We start from the raw sequence: 27,121 nt of genomic DNA, 5'->3' as shown, positions 1-27,121 counted from the left end.
CCCTCTGATAAGGAGGATGCCACAATCGTAATGATGAGACCAGATCCCTGGATAGTCAGGGGCTCCAGGTGGAAAGCCAGCATTCTTTTCCAGCATTGAACTGCTGCCTGCCCAGGTCCCCCAGGCATCTGCAGCTTCCGCTTTCTAACGTTTAAGCGCCCTGAAGAAGGTGTGACCCTCACCCTGGGTCTTCCACCGAAACGCGCGCCGGCGCATGTCTCCAGCTGATTGGCACTGACGTTAAGTATCTTATAAAATTACTTGCAGGCTGTGTTTGATTGATAGTGACTTTTCCCCCTATTCCCCTGCCTAGGTATCTGTTTAGGGGCCCCCTTCTGTGTGTTTTTCTCAGATGATTCCTACAGGGACGAGGAATCCGTGCCTTCATGCCTGTCCCTCCCCTACACCCCCAGCCACGGACACCCCCTACCCGCCACCTCTAATTTACCCCCATAAGGATGAAGGGTCTGACATGTTGGATCTCAAGGAGCTCATCTACCCCCGTTCTGCCGAATGGACACCCTCTAATGTGGCAACTTATGTGGCAGAGCAGATCAGAACCCTGCTGGGAAAGGACGTCTGCAATTGCCTTAAAGCGGAATGCCATTAGCCATCCTTAGAGGGCAAGGCAGCCCTAACCCCTGAGCTAGACCCGGAAATGGGCACTTTTTTGTCAAAATGTATTAAAGACCCCAAGAAGGGTATGGACGGGTCCTGGCAGGCGTGCCAGAATAAACTCCTGGGCACCCTAGGTCCGCTCACCAGAATCCTTGATATGGCAAAAGATTCCTAGGTTTCGGGGGATCTTATATCCCATCCGGCCCTCTCTGGGTGAGCGCAGCAGACGTTGGCCTTCATTGGCAATGCCAATAGTGCGCTATCCATAGAGCCAAGGAGCTCATTTCTTATTAAAGTGGATCTAAAGTTAGGAGCCCTGGCAGATTCAGAGGCTGGGTAGTGGCTCAGGGAGGTCTTTTTTGGTGAGCCATTTATCAAGGAACTGTCAGTACCTTTACGTCCCTTGATAAGGCCCAATCCTCCATCAAGAGGTTCTTCCCCTCACAGGTTTTCTGTGGGGCCGGCCGAGATGGGGGCTGCTTGGCTGGCTGCTCCTACTCCCAAAATGCTCCTAGAGGACACTCTCCTGACGTGTGCAGTATCAAGACCAAGACCAATTTGGCAACTTTTACTAGACCAGCAGACGGTGTTTCAGGGGCCAAGGGTACAAAGGCTTCAACGCTGCCTCCAATGCTGGTGAGTGTCCAACCTTATTCCCTTGTGTGAGTAGGAGGAGGGGTCACCTGGCGTCCTATTTAATCAATTGGCAATCCATTACAAGTTATGCATGGGTCTTGCGAACAATTCAGGGGTTGCACATAGAGTTTTGCTGTTCTCCCCATCAGGGCACACGACCCAGGGCTCTGAAGTTTCCATGCCACGAGGCAGAGTTGGTGGATGCAGAGATTTCCTCACTGCTCAAAAAAAGGTCTATCTGCCCACCTACACTTTACCCACAGGGCTTGATAAGCAACCTTCTTCTGGTCGACAAGTTAGATGAGGGGCAAAGACCGGTTATCAACTTACACAATTCAACGAGTGACTAGTCAATCGCCATTTCAGAATGGAGGGGATCCACCTCCTTTCCTCCCTGGGTATGTTCAAATCTCATTTTAGCACAAGTCTCCACTGTTCCTCTTTTGTACCAAAAAAACGTAGTATTCACAAAACCTTTGCTTCTATCGCTTCCTGAGCCATAGCATTTTTCTCGGTTTTCTTCAAGTCTTACTCTAACAGCAATTCTTGATTTTTCTCTATATATTCCCCTTTTAAACCGTCTAATTACTAGTAATAACATTGCACTTCTAAACAAGGCTCAAACTCTGGAATTTATAAGTGGAGCCATGTAAGTCTACACTTTTATAGTAATTTTACACTCAAATGTTGATTTGATAAAAGTAATGATGTTGCACATGAGATTTACTCACATGTAAAGTTACCTTTGTGAATTGACCCCACAGTGTACAGACTTTAAGAAGAACACTATTTATCTTTAGGAGACATTTTACAGAAAGAGGATTGACTAGCAAAGTTGGACTAGAAGAATGCTTAATTCATGATGCCAATAACTGAGGAAAATCGGGCTTATCTGCAGTTCAGATGGAAGGGGTCGCCTTATCAGTTTGCCTTTTATCACATACCTCAACACCTGATTAAAAACTTAAAAACTGACTTACTTCAGAGTAGGGGGAGTTGGGATGATTGAGACATTATCATTAGGTCATCAAAATAAACATAATAGTGTGTGAATGAGATGAAAGAACAGTTGCTGTTAATAAGAGCGATATTGTTTGATTAGCTGTTTGTTTTGCATCCCTCTTGAGGCGGAAGCCGGGAGGTTCTGTTCCTGACATTTTCGTGAAACTTGTTATTTTAAAAATACTATTGTACAATTGCCGGCTTGATTTAATAAGCTTTTTAGTCTTTCCCTCCCCTCCCTGCTGCCTGGGCCACTCGCAGCCGAGCATAGATGCCTACGAGTTGGTCCTGGGTTCTAATTCCACGGCAGACATATTGGGTGGCTTCCCGGTGCTCTGACGCGCTCTAGTCGCGCTTAAAAGGGGTTTCTTAGAGCCCTGCGCCTGATTAGCTGTTTGTTTTGCATCCCTCTTGAGGCGGAAGCCGGGAGGTTCTGTTCCTGACATTTTCGTGAAACTTATTTTAAAAATACTATTGTGCAATTGCTGGCTTGATTTAATACGCTTTTTAGTCTTTCCCTCCCCTCCCTGCTGCCTGGGCCACTTGCAGCCGAGCATAGACACTGACGAGTTGGTCCCGGGTTCTAATTCCACGGCAGACATATTGGGTGGCTTCTGGTGCTCTGACGCGCTCTAGTCATGCTTAAAAGGGGTTTCTCAGAGCCCTGCGCCTGGTTAGCTGTTTGTTTTGCATCCCTCTTGAGGCGGAAGCCGGGAGGTTCTGTTCCTGACATTTTCGTGAAACTTGTTATTTTAAAAATACTGTTGTACAATTGCTGGATTGATTTAATAAGCTTTTTAGTCTTTCACTCCCCTCCCTGCTGCCTGGGCCACTCGCAGCCGAGCATAGACGCTGACGAGTTGGTCCCAGGTTCTAATTCCACGGCAGACATATTGGGTGGCTTCTGGTGCTCTGATGCGCTCTAATCGCGCTTAAAAGGGGACGGGCATGCCTCCGGCGCAGATCTGGTGCGTCCGCTGATCACGTCCGCTGCGCGGAGTCGGGCCAGAGTCCTGCCCGTCTGGGCCCGTCCGCGCCAAGGAGGTGCCAGGGGCCAGGCCGTCTGATGTGTCGGAACCCTCTTATCTCTCAAGCGCTGCTTACTCCTACAGCACCATGATAGCTCTTAGACCCCCTTGGCGCTGCTGTCATTATAAGTACGTACCAGAGGAACTGCTATATGGCCTGGACTGTCTGTGTTCTAATACTACTTGCAACACCTCCTCCCCCGCGCCTCTAGTTATTCCATTAGTTAGGGAGACTCAATCCCTTTCCCCTCATTCTGGAGAATCAGGTTTCCTTATAAACGCTCGCTCACTAGTGAAAAATAATATTGCATTTAGAGACTTCATCTCAGAAAACAAGCCTTCATGGGCCTTTGTTACGGAAACATGGGGTTCTGAATCAGCTGGTCCTGACTTGGTTAACGCCATCCCTGAAGGATATGCCTTTGCAAGACTCGACAGAACAGGTCGGAAAGGTGGGGGAATTGGCGTTTTACATAAAACTTCAACTTGCCGTATCGAATCCCTCCCCTCCCCTCAGAACTCCTTCCAGGCCGTTCATTTCTTCCTTAGTCCCTCACCCACAATATCCTTCAGGGGTATTTTAATCTACAGACCCCTGGGTCCCAGACCAGCCTTCCCCGCCAGTCTCTTAGAAATTCTTGAACCTTTTATCGACAAACCTAATTTCACCATCCTTAGCGATTTTAATTTTCATCTTGAAAATTCTAATTCACCTGACACATTATCCCTTGTGGAGTCCATGGCTTCCTGTGGTCTCTCACAAATAGTGGGATGCTCAACTCATTCTGTGGGTCATACTCTAGATGGCGTTTTTACTAATGACCCTAGGCTGCTAGTAGGCCTTCCTATTCCCCTTTCATGGTCCGACCATAAGGCAGTCCCCTTGGAGTTTACATTTGGGTCTTTGGATATATCCTTAAAGGATAATAACATCTGGACTGTGAAAAGGAATTATAAAGGACTTAACAATGAGGCCTTTAGCCCCTTTCTTGTAAACTGTATGTCCTCTTCTAAATCTGATACGGATACTGCCGCTCAGGAGCTTGTTAATATCATCTCGGAGGCAGTTGATACTCTTGCCCCCGCTAAACCCCTTTACTGTGCCAGGAAACGTCCGTCAGCCCCATGGTTCTCTGACGCTCTAAGACTACGCAGGCAGGAGTGCAGGAGGCAGGAAAGACTCTGGAGAGCCCATCTTGACCCTGATGAAAGGAACAAACACCAGAACCTTATTATAGGATATAAGGCCGCAATTCTAGCTGCCAAACAGTCATATTTTACCAATCTGACTACCACTCTCCGCTCTCCTCTCTCCTAGAGATCTTTTTAATATTGTGGATTCCTTGTCTGTTATTCCATCTCCTGACCCCGTCGTTGCATCACAAAAACTTTGTGACGAGATCTCCTTGTTTTTTCACACCAAAATCGGAGACTTTTATTCCGACTTAGAAGTCCTTAATTCCACTCAGGACTCCCCTTCGTCATCCGATCTTTCTTCAGGACCCAGCCTGTCCTTGACCCCGAGAGGACATTTATCCGATTTCCCCCTACTGTCCCATGAAGTTCTAAATGGCCTGCTTGACAACCTTAAATCCGGACCTCCCTTAGACCCCTGTCCTCTCAAAGTTTTGAAAAATTGTAGAGAGGTCTTACTCTCCCCTTATCTTCATGTGATGAACTTGGCAATCACGAATGGCATCTTCCCCGCAGCCTGGACGTTGGCCATTGTTAAACCTTTACTAAAGAAACCCACCTTGGATCCTGGGATTCTAAAAAATTTCCGTCCCATATCCCTCCTCCCAGCCCCTGCAAAGATGCTTGAAGCCCACCTGAATCACCACCTCAATGCCTTCCTGGATACAGCTAGCCTGCTAGATCCCTCTCAGCATGGCTTCAGGAAGGCTCACAGCACCGAGTCGGCCCTGACAGTGGTAGTCAACAACATCCGTGCTAAGGTCGACAGAGGTCAGTCTACTATTCTGATCCTGCTCGACCTTACAGCCGCGCTTGACACCCTGTCCCCCTCCATCTTGGCCATGCGACTTGGTGAGATGGAAGTGGAGGATCAGCTTTGTGTCTACTGACATCTTTCCTTAACCAGCGTGCCCAAAAGGTCAAACTGGGTGACTTCCTTTCTCCGGCCAAGTTTTTGCATTGTGGGGTCCCGCAGAGCTCTTCTTTGAGCCCCAAACTTTTCAACATATATGTGGCCCCACTTGCGAGACTGGTTAGATCTTATGGTTTGGAAGTCCTGTCGTACGCCGACGTCACTCAGATAATGGTATCCTTATCCCATTCTGTGGAGTCCACGGCCTTAAATTTTAAGAACTGTATGGAAGCCGTGGCAGGCTGGATGACCTCGAATTTCCTCAAACTCAACGGGGAAAAAACTGAGGTCCTTGTCTTTGGGGGAAAACTGGATCTCTGGTCGGAGCAGTGGTGGCCTCCCGCTCTTGGTACCTGCCCCAAGCCTTCTCTTTTTGCTCGAAATTTGGGGGTTACCATTGACAACACTCTTGCTTTTGACAAGCAAGTTGGCAGGACCGTTTCCACATGCTGTGGGGTATTAAGGATCCTCTGGAAACTCGCTCATTACCTCTCCCCAGATGCTCGGAAACAGATCTCAGTGGCCCTCATTTCCCCTCGCCTGGACTACTGTAATGCCCTCTATCTTGGCATAAGCAAAAAATTGATTCATCACCTCCAAATTGTCTAAAATGCTGCGGCCAGGTTTGTTGTGGATGCCCCCAGACTTGTTTCCGTCTCGGGGATTAGAAAAGATCTACACTGGCTGCCAGTGCAGGCAAGGATCAATTTTAAGGTTCTTGTCCTCTCCTTCCGTTCCCTTCACGGTTTGGGTGCTGAGGACATTGGATCTCTTGTATCCTTCTACACTCCTGGCAGGGACCTGTGGTCAGCTCATAAAAATCTTTTGACTACACCTCGAATTGCCAAGGTGGGGAGGGAGAGCCTTTTTCTCCCTGGCCCCCAAACTTTGGAACACGCTTCCTGCCCACCTTAAGGCCCAGCCGTCTCTTGCTCTTTTTCGAAAAAATCTTAAGACCTGGCTTTTCTCAGAGTCTTACCTGTAAGCTGTTCTCTCTTGGGTGCTCCTGACCATTCAGCTTGCTTCCACCATCTGCGCCTTGATGCCCCCGGGTTAAGTAGCGCCATACAAATTAACTTTCATTCATTCATTCATTCATTCATTTGGATTTTTTCTGAGAGGTCAGTGATAGGTCCCAAGTTCATGTTTAGAGTTCTAGACGTCAAAATAAACATAGTCAATAAAATGTTTAATTTTCCCAACAAAATGGTGAATTTGTTAAAGAGAAATGTTTGTCAGTTGATGGCAAGTTCAAGCAATTTTTCCCGGTTTCCTCTATTACCTGGCATTTCAGAGGAGCATTGCAATTTCGTTTGTGGCAACATTTTGGTACTCCAGGTGGAGTTTTAGCACAAAGAAAAGTAGGAGCCCCATTTGTGGATGGGGTGCTGAATGCACTGGTGTTTAGGATTCCAACAATTTGGGGCCAGTTGGAGATCTTTTTGCATCCAGGCTGACTGAAGTATTACAGTTGCACCCAGCTCCAGAAGCATTAGGGGATAAAAGCTTTTCATTAGGCTTGGAGGAGGGTGGAGAGATCTTTATAAAAGCTGTGAAAGGGTTTTTATTCGGAGTGGATGGCGAAGAGCACACTTTAAAGACATGGTCCTGAACCATCTTGTATCTAGGATGTCCGGTGACCTACTCGTTTCAGAGGTCCTTCAGGGGAGGCTTCAGCTCTCTTACAGAAGTACTTGGATCTCCGTTCTGAGAAAAAAACATAAGGGACCCTGGATATGTGGGTATGCTTTTGCAAGGAAATGTGTAAGGATCCTCTGGAAGCTTTTGAGGTGGAGTTGTTTTTTTTTTGGCAGATTTGCTTAGTAAGGAGTTAAGCTATAGGGCTGTTTTAGGCCAGCTGTGATGGCAGGGCATTTGTTGGTAAATTGTGGTTCCTTTTGTAGGATGAGCTTGGTATGCAGAGTTCTAACAGGCATGAGATTAGAGGCCTCCAGGGGCATGATATAGTTTATAATGAGATATAAGTAAAGTTATTAGCTTATTTGTCTCATGGACATGTAATTCTAATTTGAGTTTGTCTCTTTAGTTGGACATTGGTATCCTTGAGGAAAAGTGTGACTCTGATACCACACAACTTTGGAATTTAAAAATGTCCTTTGGTTACGTTGCTGATGCACAATGATAGGAGTGTGGAGAAGGCGAGGGCTAGCATAGCCCGCGACGCCATTGTGGCGGTCGCACTAGTCCCCGGCTTTAAAAGAGGGACGGGGGGAGGCCGCATCAGCAATGACGCTGCACTCCCTCCCACATTTGTTGGCAAGAGGCGCCACTTTTGAACCGGAAGCACTTCTGAGCTTCTGGTCCAAATGTCCGGCCTGCGCCTAGGTAGACCGGTCTGGACCGGTCAGCCTGGGCGCCCTCTTTATAAGGGAGAAGTTGGGAGCAGAACAGTCTCTTGTTCTTGCTCCTTCACCGGGCCGGTTAAGGGCCTGTAATCGTTTTCTTAGCGGTCAGCACCATGTAACTCCAGGGGTAGTGACAGCTGGTACGTAGGCTGTCGGGGTTGCGGGGGAGTCATCCTTCCCAGTGGGCATTGGGCCACCCCCGCACACGCATGCGCATCAAGGCGCCAGTATGCAGAAGTCTGCAGCCTCCGTAATGGAGTTTAAGGCACAGGACGTAGGGAGGCCCGGGGGAAAGTATCCATTCGATAAGCTGTACCCCCTGCGCAACCTTACTCTGGGAGTAGTATTGGTAGTACACTGGGATCAGGGGTGCTGCCAGTCATTGACCTTGCCGTAGGCTCTAGATGGGACACGCAGAAAGTAAATATATGCATTGTTAGATTTACGGCAGGAGTGTCTTGTGTATTAGACTATGTTAAGGTTAGCCCTGTAACAACATTTGTCTATCAATCTTTCTTTACTTTCTGCGTACATTTTGTATATAATGTTTTTAAAATGTTTTTTATTTTTAATAAATACGGCCGCGGGGTTACAACCCCCCCCCCCAATTCTAAAAATATAATATTTCGTTGTGGTTTCAAAAATGCTGTTGCCTGGGTAGGGAGGTGCCATCCATACCCCAGAATCTGTAGTGTCCAGCAGTTGGAGGAGGGGACCTAGGTAAGTGCCAGATCATATAAGATGTTTTCTGGATGTAGGAGGATGGAACATGAGACGATCAGTGTTCTATCAGACCAGTCAAAGAAAAAGGCGGATGGAGTGGAGAGGGTTCAGGAGGAGCAGTATTCCACTTCTAAGGTTAATAGGTTAAAAGATTGTGTGTTCTCTAAAGTGCTGTCAAGGATCCGCAATAAATAGCTGTGCATAATGCTAGCCTTTTTGCCTTTAATAAAATCATGTACCTCCTGACACTAAACTGAATTGGTGTTCTACAAACAGGTAATATCTTTAAAGCATGTACACTTTTGAACAACATTAACCCAAGAGAACCTTTGCTGTAAGTGTATCGGTGCAGAAGCAGCTGATGAATCTAAAAGGAAGGGTGGCTGGCTAAGTTTTCAGTCCCATCGATCATCTAGTGCTGCTTTTTAAAAGCCATTGAATATAATGAAAAATGTCCTAGCTGTCATGAGGGTAAGTTTCAGTTCTTTTAATGACTGAGGCAAAGATTATGCTATAGCTTCCATCGCTTTATTTTTCACAGTAGCCATTTAGAAACGCATAACAAAAACTACCATTCCCAGTAACAATTAGGAATGGGACATCAACAATAGCCAATCTGCTGCCAACAGTCCATCATTTGTGTTGTCACTGCCCCATTCGTTGTGCAAGTTATGCCTCTGCACTGTCTTCATTGATCCGGTTTACCAGTTTCAGACCCTAGGAAAGATTCATCTGTCCATGGTTCCAAATATGACCACAGGCATGAACATAACCATAATCTTCTATTTCAAATAATTTTATTAGATATTTTCAATAGAAAAACACAAATAAATGGCAAACCTTGTGCAAAGGGTTCAAATTAACAAGATACATCAGCTAGTTAGAGCCATAACTGCTTCCGCAGTATGAATTATTCTCACAAGCGGTGTTCGAGAAGCATGGAATACATTGTACTTGATGATACAAGATGCTGTACACTGCAGAATAATCTTCAAATAATAAAAAAAAGAAGGAAATAAGCGATAAGAGAAAAAAATAACAATAAAAGGGTCTAACCATGCTTTGTTGGGTATTGTGTCAAAGTTCGTGTCTTGACATAAGAGTCCTGTGGAGGTAGAATTTCCTTAGGTTCAGTGCACCTGAGGTTCCGTAATGTATTTACCCCTCCTTAGCTATTGTTTGTCCCTAGGGGGGGATATGTAAAAGGGGAGTAACCTATGACTGGTGTCTGTATACTGAGTTTTGAAGGACGATATTGTCTGCGCCCCTGAGGTGTGTGATCCAGTTCATCCAGCATTTGAATGATGCCTTGTCCTTGTTCTTCCAATTATTCAGGACAATTTCTATTGCAGAAGTAAATAGAAGGTACAAGAGGGCCTTGTCTGTATTGTTAGATGTATCCATATCAAGAAAACCGGTTGTTAAAGTGGAAAGTCCTCTTTTTAGTTGGCAATTAAATAGTTTTGATAGAAAATCAACTAGGTTGTCCAAAAATGCTGATACAGCTTTGCAGTGTAAGATAAGGTGAGCTAAATCGCATTTTTCTTTTCAACAGTTCCAGCAGATAGGGTCATCACGAAGATGTTGTGACTGTAGGTGTGCCGGTGTCTAGAAGGCTTCATGAAGGAGCCATAATTTTGTTTGAGATTGGACTGGAGCTATTTATTTACGGGTAGTCAAGCTCCATATTAGAGCCCATTTAGACTCTGGTAGAGGATTAGAGGAATGAAGCTCCCAGATAGTAATAAGAGTCAAGCTTTTAGGGCGGAGTAGTTTGTATATAAGTGATATTTGGTGGCCTAATTTGTTGATCTTCGTTACGAAGTTTGGTAGGGATGGAGGGGAGTTATGTAGTTTGCCTTTGATAATGCTACTCTGACCATTAAAAAATTGTAAAATTCCATATCCTCTAAATTATAATTAGATTGGAGATCCTTAAAGGATATTGGGTATGAAGAGCTTTTTAGCTGTTGGGGAAACAAAATCCCTTCGTGAATCCAAGCATCATAGTGTAAAGGTTTGCCTATGTAAAGAATGTTACGGTTGTTCCATATGGATCCATCTTGGAGTGCTTAATGCTTGAGTCGAGTTTCTTATCTAATTTTAGTAAGGCTGTTTTTGTATTTTTAAAAATAGACTGATCTAATTAGATTTGTGTGGCTAGAGGTGAGCAGAGCCAGAGTTTTAAGATTATCAAGAATAGATTTTTCAACTTCTAGCCAGACAGGGGTATAATTGATGGTAGGCGAGAGCCAGTAGGAACCCTGTTTTGCTAGGAAGGCTGTTTAGAATGTTTTAAAATCGGCTATATTAACCCCTCCTAGAGATTGGACCAACCCTAGTTTTTTAAGTACTATTCTAGCTTTCTTGCCATGCCATATCAATTCTGATTAGAGGATATCCAGTTTATTGTGGAAAACTTCTGTTAAGGTGAGAGGGAGCATGTTGATTTAGATAGTTGATTAAGGGTGTAATCATTATCTTTATTGTTTCAATTCTGCCCCACCAAGTGATACATTTTGGAGACCAAGTGTCTAGAAGTTTCTTAATATTCTCTAGTGCGGTATTTTCATTATGATGTTGTGTGTCTATGATATTGCCTCCAAATTCTGTGCCTAAGTATTTTATATACCCCTGTTGCCAGGCAAGACCAGAGTTGCCTACAATCTCTCTGGTGCAGTGAACGTTTAAGGGTTTTACCTCAGATTTGTCTCTATTTAGTTTGTACCCCAAATGAGTAGAGTATTTCCTTATCGTTGGCATCAGAGCATTAATTGAGGGACCGGGTCTTCTGTTACTATTAGGATATCATCCGCGTAAGCGGCTAATTTCATAACCATAATTTTCAATTTAGCAATGGCTTACAGTTCCACTACAGCTTCACAGACGCATATAAATGCGATACAAATGCATATGATCTGAAAATGCAATACTTAATAGCCATTGGGAGGGTAATGCGGGCAAGATTCCAGGCAGGTGGCATAATCTTTGCCTCTGATTCCTATAATTTGACAACTATGGAATGTTTCATTCCATGTGAGGACCGGAGGCGAGGATTATGCTGGTCAAAGCTTGCTCACCCCCAAATGAGCCATATCCAGCACCGGCTTAAAATAGAATCTTTTAAAGGTGGAGTGTAAGTACCAGTCTGCCACATTCATGATGTTTTCCAAATGGACAACTAAGCTGAATGCCTTTATTATCAAGGGACCTTACATCCAAGACCCATCCACAAGGCATAGAAGCATGGCCAACTTTGCTGAAAGCTCCTTTCGAGACAAAAACCTGTTAGGCTGCCAAGACAAAAATAAGTTAGGTATCCAATTCTCATCCCAGAGCGCCGAGTATCGCAGTTCTGGTGGGAGAGACAGGCGGATCCCCCTCAGGAGTCTGCACACAAGGGTTTCCCACACCCCCACACTGGGGAGCCCTCAACACGTGTGCGCCCCGCTAAATGACGAAACAGGAAGAATTAATTAAGCGATTAGCCTAACCCTCTGTCACCAGACTGGCTAGAAAATTAAGTGCCTGTTCTACATCGGCGACCACAGGATCAGCACCCCTTTGCAGACACTTTGTCCATCTTGTCCATGCTGACCTTTACTAATTGACCGTGCTGTTGGCACAGACTTGGATAGGAGATCTTCAGCCTGTCTCGAGAGGCCCATGACCATCCATCCTCCCCTGTAATCCACCACACCTTCAAGCACAAGGAGCCCTCCAGCACCAACCGGTGTAGAATCTGGTCTGGATTCAGAAGAACAGTTTGGAAGAGGGGGAGATGGTTTGGTAAATCCCCCAAAAAGTTCCATCAGAACTGGAAACCAGACTTGAGATCTCCAAATGGGAGTGTTTAGTACTACTTCTGCACTCTGTCGCCTGATCTGGACCGAGGCCTGGGTGATCATTGCGAACGGGGGAAAAAAGTAGTCTTGTTCCTGACTCCAATACTAAAGGAATGCATTGGTCACCACCGCTTGTGGATCCAGCATCTAGCTGAAGTACTTAGGCAGTTGATGATCCAACCAGGATGCAAACAGGTCTACAGAAACTGGGATCCAACAGTCTTTGATCATGGAAAAAACTTCCGGATTGAGTTTCCAAAGGCTGCAATCCCGTAAGTGGCGAGAATGCCACTTGGCCACTTGATTCTCCTGGCCGGGAAGGTACTTCGCTGTGAATGATATCCGGTGCTCCCGGCAGTATTGCCAAAATTAACACTTTGGATCGAGTTTCCCCTACTTGATTGATGCATCGGATCACCAATACTTTGTCCATCTTGAGGAGGACGTAGGATTGAATCCTGTCCTTGGTCCAACAACTGGCTGCAAAGGAGCTTGCCAGGAGCTCCAAGCTGTTGAAATGCAATCCATGCTCTAGTGGTGTCCATGAGCCCCCGATGGAAAATTCCCCACACCTCGCGCCCCAGCCTGGTCTTCTGGCGTCAGACTGTATAACGAGATTTGGAGTTGACCTGAAAATTGCGCTCCCATTCCATGCGGGAAAGCCACCAGCTGATTTAATCCTACGCTTCATCCGTTAGGGGTACAAGCTGAGAGCAGGTGAGCCCCTTCTTCAAGAGATAGGCTTGTTAAAGATTAGACTGCAAAACGTCAACATTATCGGCGCCATCTTGCCCCTTTCCAAGCCCATTCGTGCGCGTAAGCGGCAGCCATTTTGAGCACCATGGCCTCCCTGCCCCTCGCTGATAGCCAGCGCGTCTCTCTCTCTCCCTTAACCTCGCAAGCATCCCCCCGCACACTGACAACCCCCGCTCTCTCATGCCTTGGGTCATAAACCCCTCTTCAGCGCAGCTTCACCACTGAATCCCATCCTGTTCCCAGCGCGACACCTCCCCTCATTCCTTTCATGGCCTCAGATCCTTCTGATGCAAACCCCCTTTTCCTGTGTCCCCGTTTGTCTTCCTTGTTCCCAGGCCGCCACCTGGCCCTGCGGATACTGTTTATTACCCCGTACAGTAGGAAGCTTCCCCTCCCCATCAAAAGACCCTCGAGCCGATCAAAGCCCCCACTCTATGAGATCCGATCAACCCCATGCATTCCGTGAATCGGCGGAATGCCCTGCTGTGCGACAATCATCACCTGTTGTGACCGGGGTGGGGAATCCAACTGTAAATGTATGTGGGAACGGGCCTGAAGGGGAGATTCCGAGGATGTTCTTTCTAATACTAAAGTGTTGCGAGAATGTGTTATGTGCAATAAAGGTCATAAACCCTAGTATAAGAGGCCAGGCCTCAGAGATGTGGTTAGAGCACCTCGTGACGATACTTGCTGTCTGAATTGATGTGTTCTCCTCCGGAGAGAATAAAATCCTCGTTTCCTGCCTTCCAGTCTCCAGCGCCTGCTTCTTCATTGATTAATATTGGTGGGTCATAGAGGCGATACCGCCGGGCAACATAAAAAGGGTTTTTGGTTACCGGTTGTCTTTGGAACCCCTTTTTAACAATTGGCGTCCCAAACGTGGGGCCCATCAGCGACTCGTGGATCCAGTGGGAGAGGTCCTGACGACAGAGTGAACGACTGCAACGATCGGAAGGTACCCTGTCCGATAGACCCTCGTCTGACAGCCGATCATCCGAACTTCACTGGTTCCGAACAGACCTCTCTCGAGTGATCTGCGGTCCTGACTGGGAACCATCAGGAGTGCCACGAGAAGTACGAAGAGAAGAGGACGATCGGGCGCTGGATTCGGAAGACAAGAAACTGTCCATGCGGTCCGGGTAAGGTCGTGTAAACACGACGAATTGCGAAAGTGATAGATAATTGAAAGTGATTGATAATTGTTGAGAAAATACTAGTATTACTTTTTGTTAATTTATTGGAGATTCACTGTCTACAAACGGAGAAACAGCAGGCTCTCCCTTTATAAACAGCGAAGGATAGGTACGCACCCGTCGGACCTATCTTTCTCCCCCACTGAACAATTGCCCCTTCCCCCCATTGATTAACTGTTATAGATTGTTTTCTGGAGATTCTCTGTCTGCAAACAGGGAAGAATAGGTCCCCTCTTTGCAGATAGTGAAAGGGTAGGTGACGCGAACCTTTGCGAGCCTACTTATTCTTCCCATTGACCATATTGATTTTTTATTTTTGACCTAACATTGATTGCTCAGAATTGGTTCATGAGGTATTCACTACGTGCAAACAACGTAGAATAGAAATATTCTATCTAGTCTTTGCACGCAGCGATAAGATAGGTAGTGCTGACTATTATCCCATTGCGATCCGTCATGCCTGTCTTCTCCCCACTGGTTAGTAGCCTGTTTAGCCCGGACCGCTTATTAGAGATGAACCATCCGGCTCCGCTGGAAGGCACCCCTAATAAGGACATGTTCACGAAGCATGGATTAGTCGCTATAGCCTATAGCCAGCTGTGGCATAAATATACGAAAAAGGATCGAGAAAGTAAGTGGCCACTGATAGGATCCTTCGAAAACGATAGAATAATCGCACTAGAAACAGCCCTTGGTAAAAACAAGACGACGTCCACTATGCTTGACAGCTTCGGCATGTGGCGAAAAGAAGCCGAACAACGCAAAAAGAGAACTGAGAGTAGGTTGGGAAAAGAGCTGCGGAAAGCAGCCCACCTAGCGGCCCAGAAACTAGAGAAAGAGATAAAAGAAAGAGAGGATACCAAACAGAAGCTAGAAATAGAAACATCAAGCCAGTGTCTGGTTAGAACTCCCTCCGCGCTCTACCCTGAATTACACTCAAAACAACGAACCAACGATGATCTGCTGCTAGGTCCTCCGATCATCCACATGCCCCCTCCATATGCCCCTTCCCAACCCTTAGCCCAACACCCACTATCCCCAGGTACCAGCGAGAGTAGCCCCACGGCTTCAGCCCCCATGGCCTCCGTGCCGGCTGAACTCCTTGTATTAAATGTTACGCAAACGACAACGCCGGGCGACCCAGAAGCCCGAAGGGTTGGTCCTGCTAGAGCATATAGACTAAGCAAACACGAACGAGCAGGGGTCGACAAGATAGCAAAAATACTGGTAGAGAAGAGGGAAGATGAAGAGTCCATCACGGATGTGTTTAATTCTTATACTGGGAGTCACAGACGACACTTTACTGTACAACTGTGTTACCACGTCTTAAACGCATACGAGGACCGATATCAAGAAAAAGGTCCACAGAGCCTAACGACTCTGTACCGGAAGGTTGATATCGGGGATGAGAGTGAGAGTGATGTGACGGACCTCCTTACGCGTACGCTTGAGGTTTTCCGCCACCTCACTGAACAAAAACCAAAAATCGAATCCACTACATCTGTAGCAACCGACCCACAAACTGAACGACCTAACACTATGATGCCGATACGAGAGGCTGCCCCTTACTGGGTTCCTCCAAGAGGTGAAGGGACTCATGATGACGCAAACAACAAAGATGCAAAGGGAGGGGTGTGCTTTATCTGTCCTGACCCAGTCCATCGGCTCAAAGCAACGACCATGCGCTTATTTCTCAGCCACTCTTGACCCTGTAGCCAGAGCCCTGCCTGCTTGCCTACGAGCCGTAGCTGCTGCTGCGATCTCTATCCGACAGAGTGAGGGGATCGTGCTCTCGAATTCCCTCACAGTACTGGTACCCCATGCAGTTGACACCCTCCTAAACCAAACCAAAACGCAACACCTGACGAGTGCACGACTGACAGGATACGAACTGACTCTGCTCGCACCCCACATCACTCTGAAGAGATGCACCACACTGAACCCAGCAACCCTGCTGCCCTTACCAGAAAACGATCCCAATGCGCACCCTGTACACGACTGTGTGACCCTCACCGACGAACAGACCAGAAGTAGGGTTGACCTCAGAGACACGGCTTTCCCCGACCCCGACGGAGAGCTGTGGGTGGACGGTTCTTGCATCAAACTCCCCGATGGCACCACTTCCGCTGCCTATGCAGTCACCACGGCTCGAACTGTAGTCGAGACAGCCCGCATAACGCAACGATCTGCCCAGGCAGCGGAACTGATTGCCCTGACACGAGCCTGTATTCTAGCAGCAGGAACCACAGCAAACATTTACACCGACAGCCAGTATGCCTTTGGGGTGGTTCACCATTTTGGGCTCCTTTGGAGGGAGAGGGGATTCTTGACCTCACACGGCACCCCCATTTTGCACGGGGATCTAGTCTCCGCCTTGATCGAAGCCGTCCTTCTCCCCAAAAAGCTTGCAGTCATCAAGTGTCAGGCACACAAAAGGGTGACAGACATTATTGGACAGGGGAATGCACTAGCCGACATCACTGCCCGAACGACAGCTGAAAATAGGACGACAACACACATGTACGCGACCAGGTCACAAGCCGAAAAATGGTCTGACGCTAGGGACACTATTAGAGACATTCAAATGGCTAGCACACAACACGAACTGACCGAATGGACACGGGTGGGATTGAAGGATGACGAAGGCTGCTGGCGGACAAAAGACACAAACAAATGGTTGTTACCTGACTCGTATCTGATCCCCATACTGACTATGGCGCATTCCCCTGCCCACATAGGATCAGCCCCCATGATTGAACTTGTCTCCAGAGTTTGGCACAATGATAAGATCACAGAGTCCGCCAAACGCCTGGTCCAATAATGTTTGATATGCCTGCAACACAATCCCGGGAAAGGAACTGTAGTACCCCGGGGAGGGTTTGGGGTCCCGAATCACCCATTTGAAGTCCTGCAGATGGACTACATCCAACTAGACAGATGTCAAGGCCTGAAATATGTACTTGTGGTGGTATGTGCATTTAGCAAATGGGTGGAAGCATATCCAACCCGTGACAACACTGCAGTGGCCACAGCAAAAGTACTGTTAAAGGAGTTTTTCCCCCGTTACGGCCTTTGTCGAATTTTGTGGAGCGACAATGGCCCCCACTTCGTAGCCGAAGTTATCCAACTCATTTTGAAGGGGTTGGGTGTAAAACAAAAGTTCCACGCAGTCTTCCACCCCCAATCTGCTGGACTAGTTGAACGACATAACGCTACACTGAAACTAAAATTGGCCAAAATAGTAGCTACCACAGGACTGAAATGGCCAGACGCACTCCCCCTGGCATTACTTTCAATGCGTTCCACCCCCACCAAACACCACTTGACGCCATACGAAGTTGTATTCGGCCGGCCTATGAATGTCTGGTCTGCACCGAAACCAACTTCCATTCATGACGTCCCGGACGTCCTAATGTCTGATTACTTATGTCAGTTGACTAAAACGCTGTCTGTTATCCATCAACAGGTGCTGCATGCCATCCCTGACACTTCCAGGGGTCCCGGACACACCATTCAGCCTGGGGATTTTGTCCTGATCCGGAATTTCCAGCGTGCCAAGAGTTTGGAACCCCGGTGGACGGGCCCCTGGCAAGTCCTCATCACCACCCGAACAGCCCTACGGGTGGAGGGAAAACGCAACTGGCTGCATGCACACCACTGTAAGAAGATCTCTTCGACCCTGACCTCGACTGAGAACATCGACAACCAAGAAGAGCTCCTGAACAAGGATCGACCGTCACTAACCTGCTATCCTGATACCGACACACTTGAACTTTCAAAATTCTCTGATCCCACAGTGCCATCAAAAGAAGGGTATTTCCTGCGTCGAAAGGAGGGAGTCTCGGCTAAGTAGACCACGGACTGAGTTAAATCTCAGAACGGTGACCTAAACACTACCAAGGGTTACCCGGAGAGAAGCAAAACAAAGTCTGTGGTTCTGTCCGCTACCGAGCCCCTTGAAGATGATGGAAGCGCCAGCTAAGAAGATGATGGAAGCGCCAAATAAGAAGATGATGAAGGCAACAGGAAATACCCACCGCAGAAACCCAAAAGCAGACAAACTCCATAGCCCCAAGACTATTGCGCTCTTCATCACAATCCTCTTCTGCTTTCTCCTCATGACCACACTCTGGATTGTGGAAGAAAATGCACCTGCTCACGAAACCTTCTTGACCACTGTCCAGCCTACCACCATGAAGGAACATTATCTGATTTCGCTCTCTCCCCAACTCAGAGAGAGGCGAAAGGAATTTTGGAATAACTCCTTCGTACAACTACTTCACCAGCACAACCTTGCCACCAATGCCACCAACTGTTGGATCTGTGGGTTGCTACCCCACGCCACTGGACACTCGATACCATTCATCCCTTCGCCTTTCTCAGTTCACGGCTCCTGTCTTGCCTGGCTGATGCTTCTGCAAGAAAGCTTTAAGGACAATGCCACCTCCAGCAAAACCGTAACGCATTTCTACCACGGGGTCTGGCGGAACAGAACAAAGACACACTTCTGCCCGCAGACCAACAACAACACAATCCACTTGGATATCCCTGCTAAAGAACAAGTTGAAATACAAGTGTTCAATAATCCAACCAGAACCACCTTCTCCTACCTGCGAAAACGAACGGCTGCCACTCTGACTGTGGCCCTGTCAGTCATCAACGTCACCGGCCACATGTGCATGGAAGGGCTTGGGACTCAGCTGGTAGGCCACAGTGCCTGCCGGTTTTCCAGAACTCTGGACTCCGCCGACCCACCTTCCTTTGTGGCATCTCCAAACATGTATTTCGTCTGCGGCACGAAGGCTTACACCTGGCTCCCCAAAGGCTGGGGGGGCACTTGTTTCATTTCTTTCATCCTTCCTCCGACTTATGTGGCACCAGCAAATCATCACAGACAAAAACGAGCCAAGGACATCGAACAAGCCGATTCAACAGGAGCGCAATTCTTCGATGCTATGAAAGGACTAGTCCCCCTCTGGGGCCCGATGGCAAACAGCCGTGCCATCCGACATCTGACTCAAGCAGTTGAGACAACAATGAACATCACGGCTGGTATCCTTGCTAACAACACCGCTGAACTTCAAGCGGTCCGCTTGGTAGCCCTCCAGAACCGCCTTGTCCTGGATGTGGTTCTTGCGGACCGTGGTGGAGCATGCCGCATCATTGGGTCCAGCTGCTGTACATACATACCGGACAACTCACCCTCAGTGTACAAAGCCATCGAACATCTTCACAGACTCTCTTCAGAAGTCCACCAGGAACAAGAAGAATGGTCGCTTGGTGGTTGGTTCTAGAACACCGTTAAGAACTGGGGTTGGAGACTGTTCACCATTATCCTGATTCCTGTAGTTGTAATATGCGGTCTATGCTTAGGAATTCAATGTCTGCCACCTCTGTGTTCATTATGTGCAAATTGTATTTGCCCTAAGACTGTGGACTTTGAAAACGAACGTATGAGAGCAATATATGATGCCGAGGTTAGGAATTTGATGAAGATTGACATTGAGTAAGCAAGTTGGCTAAGATATGTTGAAAAGGGAGGACTGTTAAAGATTAGACTGCAAAACGTCAACATTATCGGCGCCATCTTGCCCCTTTCCAAGCCCATTCGTGCGCGTAAGCGGCAGCCATTTTGAGCACCATGGCCTCCCTGCCCCTCGCTGATAGCCAGCGCGTCTCTCTCTCTCCCTTAACCTCGCAAGCATCCCCCCGCACACTGACAACCCCCGCTCTCTCATGCCTTGGGTCATAAACCCCTCTTCAGCGCAGCTTCACCACTGAATCCCATCCTGTTCCCAGCGCGACACCTCCCCTCATTCCTTTCATGGCCTCAGATCCTTCTGATGCAAACCCCCTTTTCCTGTGTCCCCGTTTGTCTTCCTTGTTCCCAGGCCGCCACCTGGCCCTGCGGATACTGTTTATTACCCCGTACAGTAGGAAGCTTCCCCTCCCCATCAAAAGACCCTCGAGCCGATCAAAGCCCCCACTCTATGAGATCCGATCAACCCCATGCATTCCGTGAATCGGCGGAATGCCCTGCTGTGCGACAATCATCACCTGTTGTGACCGGGGTGGGGAATCCAACTGTAAATGTATGTGGGAACGGGCCTGAAGGGGAGATTCCGAGGATGTTCTTTCTAATACTAAAGTGTTGCGAGAATGTGTTATGTGCAATAAAGGTCATAAACCCTAGTATAAGAGGCCAGGCCTCAGAGATGTGGTTAGAGCACCTCGTGACGATACTTGCTGTCTGAATTGATGTGTTCTCCTCCGGAGAGAATAAAATCCTCGTTTCCTGCCTTCCAGTCTCCAGCGCCTGCTTCTTCATTGATTAATATTGGTGGGTCATAGAGGCGATACCGCCGGGCAACATAAAAAGGGTTTTTGGTTACCGGTTGTCTTTGGAACCCCTTTTTAACAGGCTTTGAGGTGTTGTAGAGCCCAATCGTGGAGGGGACCTGGGAAGATGTCCTGAAAGGATGACTAGAGCAGGTCTTCCAGGTGGGCGATGTGACACAGCGAGGTGCGTTGCCTGGCCAGCGTTTTCTACAACATGTACCGGATCTTTGTCACCTTCCGGGACAGAAGGCTCAAGGAGGCTATGGTGGAGTCTGTCACAAAGTTCAGGAAAGTAGCTCTCTGAGAGGGCACCAGGAGCATCACCATCTCGTTGATTGCAAAGACCAGCCCTTCCAGAAGGTTAACTGCTGTCTGCAATTGGAGCGGCTACTTCTGAGGGCACTGGGCCAGTACTAGCAAGTTGTCCAGATAGACAATAAGACTCATCTTCTGTGCCCAAAGGTGTTTCACTACTGGTTTACGGACCTTCATGAAGCACCAAGGGGCAGAGGAGAGTCCGAAGGGCAAAGTGGAAAACTTGAACGCTTGCTGATGCCACACGAATTGGAGGGACTGCCGATGGAGTTGAAAAACTGGAAACTGTTTGGTAAGCGTCTTATAGATCCAGACAGACCATCCCGTCCAGGGGGAAGGGCTCAATGGAGAAAGTGACTGGAGAAGGGTGCCAGAGCCATGTGTGGCCCCCCTGCTCGTCAGAGTCTCCATGGGAATAATCATTATCGGGGGGAGGGGTGTATGGCGAACTCTGCTGCAGATGCTCTGTGACATGCTCAGAGGGTACCAGGGGCGTGATAGGGAGAGGTGGGTTCGTCGGCCATGAAGACTGACAAATGCATCATGATTGACGCCGGCCTCACACTGCCATTTGAGGGTTGTACATTCTGCTGCTGTGGGAGTTGAGGGGGACTAGAAGGCCCGGGGACCCCTGCAGCTTGTGGTCTAACCTGGGAACCCTGGCGCAGTCGTGCACTAGCTGCCTCACGAGGCATTGCTTTAAAAGGCCAAAGCCTCTGAGACTGCCCAGTTGATAGCGGCATCTACCGCCTCATAGAACTCAAATCACCCCAAGGTAAGCAAGACAGGGTCCCACTCCATAGGCCTGCTTTCAGACATCTCCATGACTTCATCACAAGGGACATGAGGGAATGCTAGCAGGCACAGCTCTGCAGGTTTTGGTACTGGTGGTCCAGTAAAGGTATTTGTGTGGGCCAAGCTGTACCATCTCTGGGGAATGACCTGAGATTGTGTTCCCAGCTGGGACCTGAGCGGCCTCCAATAAAAATACAGACCCCGTGGTGAGTAATGAAATGAGCGCAATAACCATCGATAGGAGGGAATCCAAATATTATGTGCAGCACATACAGACCTTGGCATGTGGGACGTCACTCTCCAGGCCGTGTAAGGCTCCTGTGGTTACCGCAGAGAGAGACTCCAAATCTGACCAGATAAAACAAAACGGGAGCCACGCTGATCACGGTGCCGCCTGGCGGGCGGAGAACCGTACCACGCTAAATGAAGAATGTAAACCGAGGCCCACAACAACAAAAATCAAATACACTTTAGCACTCCAATAATAAACATAGTGCAAACAACCATAAAATACTTAGGGCCAGATGTATGTCACCAAATGCTGGTCGGTAACGTCCGATTACGACCGTTACTGATCGGTATTTGGGTTTTGACATGTAGGTGGCCTTAATTTTACCGATTCTGTAAATTTACCGATTTCGGTAAAATACTGAATCGCTAAATTTACCGAATCAGTAAATCCAGATGTAGGTAGCACTTTAAACAGTGCCACAGGCCATTACCGATTCGTTATTTACCACCAAATACTATTTGGCGGTAAATAACTGGTACCTGTGTACATGCACATCTGTGCATGTACACCTATGCCATGTGACACACATACATGCCCTTAGTCACTTTGACACCCTGTTGCACCCCTGATTTTGGCATGTGTGCCATGTGACACACATACATGCCCTTAGGGCATGTATGTGTGCCACATGGCACACATGCCAAAATCAGGGGTGCAACAGGGTGTCAAAGTGACACCCTGTTCCCCTTGACAATTCTGTATTTTTACTGAATCGGTATTTACTTTTACTTTTATTTCATTTGTATAGCGCATAAATTACCCGAAGGTCTCAGAGCGCTTGCAGAGGAAGTCCTATAGAAAACCAGAACAGGCCATAGGCAAGATCTAAAAGAGCCATGTTTTTAACTGTCTGAATCTGAATCTCAGATAGTCAGGTTCCATCCTAATCTGGAGAGGCAGGGAGTTCCATGCTTCAGGAGCTGTTTTACTGAAGGCTCTATCACCATTTCTGGCGGTACGCACTCTGGGGACACTTAGGAGGTACTTGGTGGATGATCTAAGTGTTCTCACCGGGTGGTAGACCTTAAGTTTTTGTTCTAGGTAAGCTGGGCCATGCCCATTGATGGATTTGTGGACCAGGCAGCATAGTTTGAATTTAATACGTTTTTGTATTGGGAGCCAGTGCAAGGTTTTTAGGCAGGGTACTGAGGGGGTGCGGGAAGGAAGGTCAAGCACCAATCTGGCAGCGGTGTTTTGTATGACCTGTAAGCGGGCCAGCAAGGTGGTATTTGTTGAGGCCAGGAGTGCATTCCCGTAGTCAATTCTACTCACATTGAGTCCCTGAACTAGAGGCAGGCGAGCTGAGAGGGGAAGCCATTTAAAGATTTTTCTCAGGCTACGCATGAGGCCGTAGCTGGTGCCTACGACTTTGTTAATATGCTCAGACATTGATAGTTTATTGTCTATTGTTACCCCTAGATTTCTTACTGAGGATTTGGGCGTGGGGCATGTGCCAAGGGAAGTTGGTCACCAATCATCGGACCAGAATTTATCTGCCTTTCCAAACAGCAGAACCTCCGTCTTTCCTGCATTCATCATCAAGAAGTTTCTGGTCATCCAATCCAATTTACCGATTCGGTAATTGACATTGATTCCTGTGGGCCTCAAGGCCCATAGGAATCAATGGCAATTACCGAATCGGTAAATACCGATTCGGTAATTACCGAACTTTTAGCTACATATCATTTACCGAATCTAGAATACCGAATCAGTAAAATTCGGTATTTTAGAGTCGGTAAATGAGGATTACCTACATCGGGCCCTAATTGCTCAGTAAGCGCCTACAACACAGAGAGGAGGAAACGTGACTTAACTCTGGCTGGGAGCAGCAAAGAAAGAGGCAATGACAACATAAACAATGGATTTGATTGGGACTGATGGCAGCTGATTGACTATTGTTGTCCCATTCCCAAGTGTTTCTGGGAAGGGCAGTTTTTGTATCGTGATTCTAAGTGACAGCTGTAAAAAGTAAAGCAAAGGAAGCTAAAGTATAATCCTTGCCTCCGGTCCTGACATGGAGTTGGGGTTTTAACTTGTAGAAAATGGGGATTGGGAATGGCCCAGCTGGGCATTCCTGCTATTGTATAGTTTTAATGTTTAACCTGTGACACAAGCCTTGATGTTCTGTTTGTTGCTTTAACTAATCTCATGCTTGGTATCTCAAACAGTAGCTCGCCTTCCATGGAGTTGGTGCTGTGGAAGCCACCGCCAATGCTTGATGCACACTGCCATAAGTTTTCAAAAGAGGTTAAAAGAGGTGAAGGTGAAGAGGACCCAAACACTGCTGCTATGACTTCGACTTTCCTGCAGCTAAATGAAACTTTGTCCAAAGGTGAATGTATAACGACATCCCCAACCTTGATGTGTAACAACTTAGCATCTTCCTGTGATGCTGAAGAGGAGATGGAACTGATGGAGCTCTAGTTACCACTTGTAAAGCACCATGTGAGATGTTTCAGAGCAACCAAGGTCAAATATTGGAGTCTCCAAATGCAATCTTTCCTTTCTTTACTTTTAGGACAAAATATACAGTTTAAGGGTAATACATCTTGTGTCAAGGTGGAGAGAGAAGCAGTTGAATTTGTTTTTTGAATGTATGAATTGGAGAAATGTGAGTTGTAACACTTAGTTCATTGGGTTAGTACTACAGGTTTCTTGGTCACTGAAAGCAAGGTTACTTTTACTACACTTTTCACTACCCGCATGCGAGACGAAAGAGCTAAAGGGTAATTGCATACAACATTTTCAATAAATGCGCATATGAATGCCACCCGAGTATATTTCTAGGACAGCCCTTTAAAGCACATTGCTATGCTGCTTTTTTTATATTTTCTTTCATTTTTGCCCAAAGAAGGTGAAATAATATATGCAAGAAGGATGAAAGATAGAAAGATGTTTACCTTGTTTTTTTTACTTTGGGGGAGGGGGGGGGGGGGGGCAAGGGGACGGATAAAGGCAAAACAATGCGTTTATATCTGTGTTATACACAGTTCATTTTGAGTACTTAAACAACGGCCTCCAAAAAGTAAACCTCTCTTGCCATTTGTATTTTGAGGAACAAAGACCGTTTTAGTCTAATATTGTTAAAAGTATTTGTTGTTTTCTTAATGACCTTAAATGTAACATTCCTTTCCCCCTCTCGTTGCTGTGTTCCTAAAAGAGTTTTTATCTCCATGTTCTGCTTCCTTTCAAAATGTGATGTTGTAAATAAAATCAAAATGAAATTTTTCATTGATGTAAGGTGATGTGGTTAACTGAATATATATATATATATATACTTCCTGTGGAAAAAGACGCCAGGCAGTTTTAGTTATCGTTCATAGATTCACATATTTAAAATGTTCCCTGTTTAGGGAATGGCACTGCCAACACAGGGCAGGTACAAAACGAAGGGCACTTAAAAACTGTGATTACCAAAAGCTATAAACAAGCTTTGGCAAAGCCAATAGGTCTCACCTATGTGAGAGCTGTTGGCTTTGCCAGTGTCTTTTAGCCAGCAAGGCTGCTGTTGAGCATGGCTGAAAGTTTGCTGGTGCATAGTGTAGAGAGGTGTAGACTGTGCTTAATTTATAAACGCAAGTGCCGGCTCCAAAATATTTGCTCATAAGTTGCTGGCAGCGCTGAAGAATGTTGTGGTGCCTAATACCAATGCTGTGTAGTCTTGATTTCCCCTCATGCATCTTTAATAGTTAACCAGACACGCCCTTACCCTCAAACTCCCTAATGCACATTCTTTGTTTTCCCTGCACTTTCCCTTTGTCGCTTTTTTTTCGGCTCTTTCTTCCTCTTTTCCACTTTTGTTTTTCTCTCTTATTCTGGATCAAAGTTTGATGGGGAAAACGAGGTGCCGGTAGGCCCCGCCTGTAACCATGGGCCCAAATTAAGCACTGGGTGTAGAGTACAAGAGGAAATTATCCTGGGCAAAACCCTACATTTTTCCTTTACTTCAGTTCCCACTGTTGCCAAAGTCAATATGTGTGCCTGAAGAGGGTGTTTGGTTTCAACTAGACCTTGTCAGAATCAAATTTTTTTTTAACACTACGCATCCAACACTCTAATGTGTTTTTCCTTTTTGTGTTATGTTAAGTGTCAGTTTACTATTTATTGTCATCTATTAAAGCAACGCACAAGAGAAAGCAACACGGGGTGGGAAAGGAAGAATCACGCATGAGGAAAAAAAGCTTTGGGGTTCAGAATGTATGGGGGAATCGCATGAGAGTGCTGGCATCATAAGAGACACAGCAACTCAGAGCGCAGGGGTGGGAATTTAGGGGGAGTAGTTCACAAAGGAAAGACAACTAAGGAGTGGGGGTAGAAACACAAGAGGGTGAAAGCAACTTGCAGCACCTGAGAGAGACTGCAACGTGGAGCGCAGGGAGGAGGATCACAAGAGGTAGAACGTTGTACTAGAGCTGCCAACTTTGGACCTGGGGAACCAGATTAGAATCAACATCCTGGGATTCTGGGTAAATCACTTAAAGTGTCTTTAAACATATACAATTGAGAAAAATGTAAACATAAAGTGTGTCTTATAGATCTGTGTAAAAAGAAGAAAACCGGATGTGTTTTACGGTAAGCAGCATGAATGTAATGCCAGAAGCCGTACATATTCCATCCTTATAAAATCAAGCAAAATGTAAACTAAAAGCGTGTTTTGTATGCCTGTGTGAAAAAAAGGAATGCATATGCTTTTTACAGTAAGCAGTATGAATCTGCCTTAAGCCGTATTATCCTTCCAAATGAAATAGTGTGTAAAAACACAAGAACAAAGATTAAAAAAGAGCACACGTACTTGGTCTGTGCTCCAGGGAGGAGCTGATACGAGAAAGGAAGGGAAGCCGATGGTAGGGAAGCAATTAGAAGATTGCAAATGAGACCGACAAACATAAACAATGGTATGTTGTGGGCGGGTTGTAAACCCATTGAATTTGATACAATATGTCTTGCAGCGCAGGAGCTGGGAGGCGAGATCTCAAAAGAAGATCTTCAACAATAGAAGAATGTGTACAGTTGATGTCTTGTAACTACAGCAGGTGTTGCTGGATGATTTTCTTGACTTACCCACCCCAGCCTGAATTTAAAAACATTGGGACAGATGCATAAAGA

At 46.8% G+C, this 27,121-nt stretch overlaps 1 protein-coding gene across 1 annotated transcript in view; it reads left to right on the top strand.

The window, feature by feature from the left end:
* CCDC117 (coiled-coil domain containing 117) overlaps positions 1 to 25,244 on the top strand; it is a 159,487-nt gene extending 134,243 nt beyond the window's left edge. The window contains exon 6 of the mRNA XM_086943301.1: positions 24,184 to 25,244. Coding sequence (XP_086799427.1) covers positions 24,184 to 24,439 — 256 coding nt within the window. The 3' untranslated portion in view covers positions 24,440 to 25,244. The remainder of the gene's footprint in view (positions 1 to 24,183) is intronic.
* Positions 25,245 to 27,121: the final 1,877 nt, after the last annotated feature.

The sequence above is a fragment of the Lissotriton vulgaris genome, chromosome 11 (genome assembly GCF_964263255.1).
Source record: "Lissotriton vulgaris chromosome 11, aLisVul1.2, whole genome shotgun sequence".
Taxonomy (NCBI): Eukaryota; Metazoa; Chordata; class Amphibia; order Caudata; family Salamandridae; genus Lissotriton; species Lissotriton vulgaris.
Note: the sequence above shows the minus strand (reverse complement) of the source record. Positions and strands in the feature narration are given on the sequence as shown.